This window comes from Falco cherrug, chromosome 5 (genome assembly GCF_023634085.1).
Source record: "Falco cherrug isolate bFalChe1 chromosome 5, bFalChe1.pri, whole genome shotgun sequence".
In the NCBI taxonomy this organism is placed as follows: Eukaryota; Metazoa; Chordata; class Aves; order Falconiformes; family Falconidae; genus Falco; species Falco cherrug.
Window position 1 is genome coordinate 71487305 of NC_073701.1, and position 3863 is coordinate 71491167.

Here is a 3863-nt window from a genome sequence, read left to right on the forward strand (position 1 = left end):
GCAAATCTGCAACAAGATGGGGTGCCTAGGACAGGGTGCTGCAGTCCAGGGGGAGTCTGGGGCAGGGCATCTGCTCCAGGCGAGGGCCCAAGGCAGGAAGGACATCGGGTCCGGCAGGGGCCTGGGGGAGTCCCGGGCAGAGTAACAGGGATCCTGAGATAGGATGGGGGAGTCTGGGGAGGGGTCTAGGTCAGGATAATGGGGATCCTAGGGAGGTCTGAGGCAGGATACTGGGGGTGGGGTGGGGGCCTGGGGCAGGATACGAGGGTCTGCGGTGGGGTCCTTGCCAGGACACCAGGGTCCAGGGGAATCCTGAAGGAGTCTGGGGCAGGATACTGGGGCCCCGGGGGGGTCTAGGGCAGGATACTGGGGCCCGGAGGGGGAGTCCTGGGCGGGGAGTGGGTCCAGAGCAGGACACCGGCACCAGGAGCTCCGGGGGCGCTATGCCGGGGCCCCACGCTCCCTCACTGCACGGCGTGCTGCGCATGCGCGACGCGCGGCCGCACCAAGCGCGGGGGTGGGGCCAGAGCGGCGGGGCGGGGCCATGGGGCGGGGCGGGGCCAGCGGGGCAGGGGCGGAGCTCGAAGGCACGGCTTGGGCGGGGCGACAGCGCAGCTGCCCGGGCGATGGTAGGCGGGGCTAAAGGAGGGGGCGTGTCCTGCGCGGCGGCGCATGCGTAGCGGCCACCGGTATCGGCGAGCCGGGTGCCGGTGCCGCCATGTCGGGCCGCGGGAAGCTGATCGCGGTGCTGGGGGATGAGGACACGGTGACCGGGTTCCTGCTGGGCGGCGTGGGCGAGCTGGACAAGCACCGGAAGCCCAACTTCCTGGTGGTGGAAAAGGAGACCAGCCTGGCCGAGATCGAGGAGACTTTCCGGTAGGCCCTGCGGCGGGGGGGGGGAGGGGGACCGCGGGGCCGGGCGGGAGGGCCAGGAATGGGGGGGGTCCTGGGGCCTAGGGTGGGTCCCAGGGGTGGAGGAGGTCTGGGGGTTGGGGAAGGTTCCCGGGGGATGGGATGTCCCGGGAGTGAGGGAGGCCAGCGACACGGGGTGGGTCCCGGCCAGGAGTCCCCGGTAGGGAGGAGGGGTCTGGAGCGGGACAGGGGGTCTCAGCAGTCCTTGGAGGGGGGGGTCGGTGTCTCAGGGGTCCCTGTCAGGAGTCTGGTGCGAGGTGGGGGCGAAACCCCGGAGCCCTGGGGGTGGGGGGGAATGAATCACGGGGGTGCCTGGGGAGCCCAGTCCCTGACCCTCCCTTCCCGTCCCCAGGAGCTTCCTGAACCGGGAGGACATCGGGATCATCCTGATCAGCCAGTGCCTGGCAGAGCTGATCCGGCATGCAGTGGAGGCGCACGCCCGGCCCCTGCCCGCCATCCTGGAGATCCCCTCCAAGGAGCACCCCTACGACCCTGCCAAGGACTCTGTCCTGCGCCGTGCCCGCGGTGTCTTCAGCCCCGAAGACCTGCGCTAGGGACCCCTATGACACCACCCACCCACTCCGGGGTGCTGCTTAGGGGGGGGTCTGCGGGTGCTGGCACCCCAGCCTGGGGTCCCCACACCACCCCAGCATGCTGCTGAGGGGGTCTGTGGGTGCTGGGGGGGTCCCAGCAGTGCCTGGTGACACTTGCTCAGCTGTCCCGTGACAAGCGCTGGAAGAGGAAGTGGCACTGCAGCCTTGCCTATCGCTGCCGGATCCTGCCGGATCCTTGCCCGCTGTGGCCGGTGAGGGCAAGGAGGACAACCTTGGAGGGATGTTGATGGTGGGGGACACCCCAAGGGCACCAGGCACTTGTGCTGTCACCGTGACCATGACCCGCCCCATTGGCAGCACCCTGGGAAGTGGGGCTGGTATTTATTGAACTCCCCGGTGTGCCCAAATGTCTTTTGTGTCTCCCCCTTCAGTGTCCCCAAGACATGCTGTCACTGTTCACTGCGTGCTGTGCTCTGTGGGTCGCACGGTGGGGCTGTGGGAGCTAACAGCGCCTGGAAGCTCGGTGTCTTCCTGGGAGGGTGAGGGTGGGGGGACTGGCATGTGGCATGGGGACACGCTGTGGGGTGTGGAGGGACAAGAACGGGGCACGTGGGAGGCTGTGGGGCACAGGGGGTGGACAGGCTGTATGTAGGACAAGGACACGCTACGGGGCACAGAGGGAGGACACATGCTATGGGGCACAGCAGGGGTGGAGAGAGTGGTGTGTCTTTAGGACATGCTGTGGGGCATGGGGGGAGGACAGGGACACGCTAGGCACGGGGGGGGGGGGCAGGCCATGGTGTGGGGACATGGGACAGGGCTGTAGTTTGGGGACATGCTGTGGAGGGCAGAGACACGCTATGAGGCAAGTAAGGGGGACATGCTGTGGGACAGGGGGCAGAGGACAGGCCATGGTGTGGGCACTGGAGGGACTGGGATCCCCAGCAGGTGATTCCTCACACACACACCCCCAGCATCCTGCCCCCTAGCCCCAGGGGTATGTACCCCCCAGTTCCCCATGCCCACCCTCCCCCATGTCCCCATCCTCCCCATCCTGCTGGCAGTGGAATCAGGGTGTAGCAGCCCCCTGGGCTGGGGTGTGTGTCATTAGTACCTGGGGAACAGCTTGGGGGCCAGGTCTTCTATGTGTGTGTGTGTGTGTGTGTGTTCAGTGGGGACCCCCTCTGTCCCAGGGTGTGGGTCTGGCTATGACTGGGGCGGGGGTGGAAGTCCCCCAAACGCCTGGCTGCCCCCTAAGGTCGGCAGGACAGCACTGCAGTACTGGGCATATATACACATGTGTGGGCACACACATGCATGGCACACGTGTGCAGCTAGTTGCATGTGCAAAGAAAGCAGTTAGCCAATTGCACACATACACGTGCTTGCATGTGCAAATATGCATGCACACACCATGCATGCACACACAGCTGCATGCACAGATGTGCATGCATGCACACACATGCACATACATTCACATGCATGGCCACATGCACGAATACACATACATGTGCATGCAAATGTGCATACACACATTGCACATGCAAATGTGCATGCATGAATGCACACAAATACACAAATCTACACAGACACATACACGTGCACACACATGCACACAGACACACATGTATGCACACCTGTTTGCATGCACACCCCCCAACACACACCTGCCTGCACACCCATGCACCCGGGGGGGGCTGTGGGTGCCCCCGCCCATCCCCACGGCCGGACGTGTTGATCCTCTTTGTCCCCAAAGCAGCTTAGCGCAGCTCAGCACCAGGACGCCCCGACACCCGCCCTTGCACACAGACCCGGGTGTGCACACGGGTGCTCATGCCCTGACCCTGGCCCTTCAGGTGTGCACACGTGTGCCCACGCTTTGACCCCAGCCCTTGCACACGCACCCAGGTGTGCACGTGGGAGCTCATGCTCTGACACCCACCCTTGCACACACACACAAGTGTGCACAAGGACAGGGCGTGCAGGGCTGGGGCCACACGTGCACACACCCCTGTGCAGGCAGCCTGGCAGTGCAGGCAGGTCATGCAACAGGCAGTAGAAGCAGGCTGGCATGGCAGGTAGTGTGGGCAGCACAGGCAGTGCAGGCAGCCTGGCAGTGCAGGCAGCCTGGTAAGCGATACTCCAGGCATTGCAGGCAGTGCAGTCCCAGCAGCACAGGCAGTGAAGGCACGAATTCTGCCAGCTGTACAGATAGTGCAGGCAGGTCATACTTGCAGGTAGCAGAGACAGTGCAGATGGTGCAGGCAGGGGATGCTCCAGGCAGCACAGGAAGTACAGGCAGCAAAGATAGCACAGGCAGGGGAAGAAGTGCAGGCAGGTGAAGCTCCCAGACAGTGCAGGCAGCACAGGCAGTGAAGGCAGCTGATCTCCCCAGGC

General features: G+C 64.7%; 1 protein-coding gene across 1 annotated transcript; it reads left to right on the forward strand.

Annotated features, from left to right (window-relative positions):
- Nucleotides 1-636: 636 nt before the first annotated feature.
- On the forward strand, nucleotides 637-1925 carry ATP6V1F (ATPase H+ transporting V1 subunit F). The gene is made up of 2 exons (XM_055712269.1): nucleotides 637-876; nucleotides 1265-1925. The coding sequence occupies exons 1-2, from the start codon at nucleotides 719-721 to the stop codon at nucleotides 1464-1466; spliced, it is 360 nt and encodes a 119-aa protein (XP_055568244.1). The 5' UTR covers nucleotides 637-718; the 3' UTR covers nucleotides 1467-1925.
- The last annotated feature ends 1938 nt before the right edge of the window (nucleotides 1926-3863 follow it).

Excerpts from the sequence above, each read along its gene's own strand:
- ATP6V1F (XM_055712269.1), top strand. The coding sequence starts at position 719 with ATGTCGGGCCGCGGGAAGCTGATCGCGGTGCTGGGGGATGAGGACACG. Across the intron at positions 877-1,264 it reads GAGATCGAGGAGACTTTCCG|GAGCTTCCTGAACCGGGAGG; the intron begins GTAGGCCCTGCG and ends TCCCGTCCCCAG.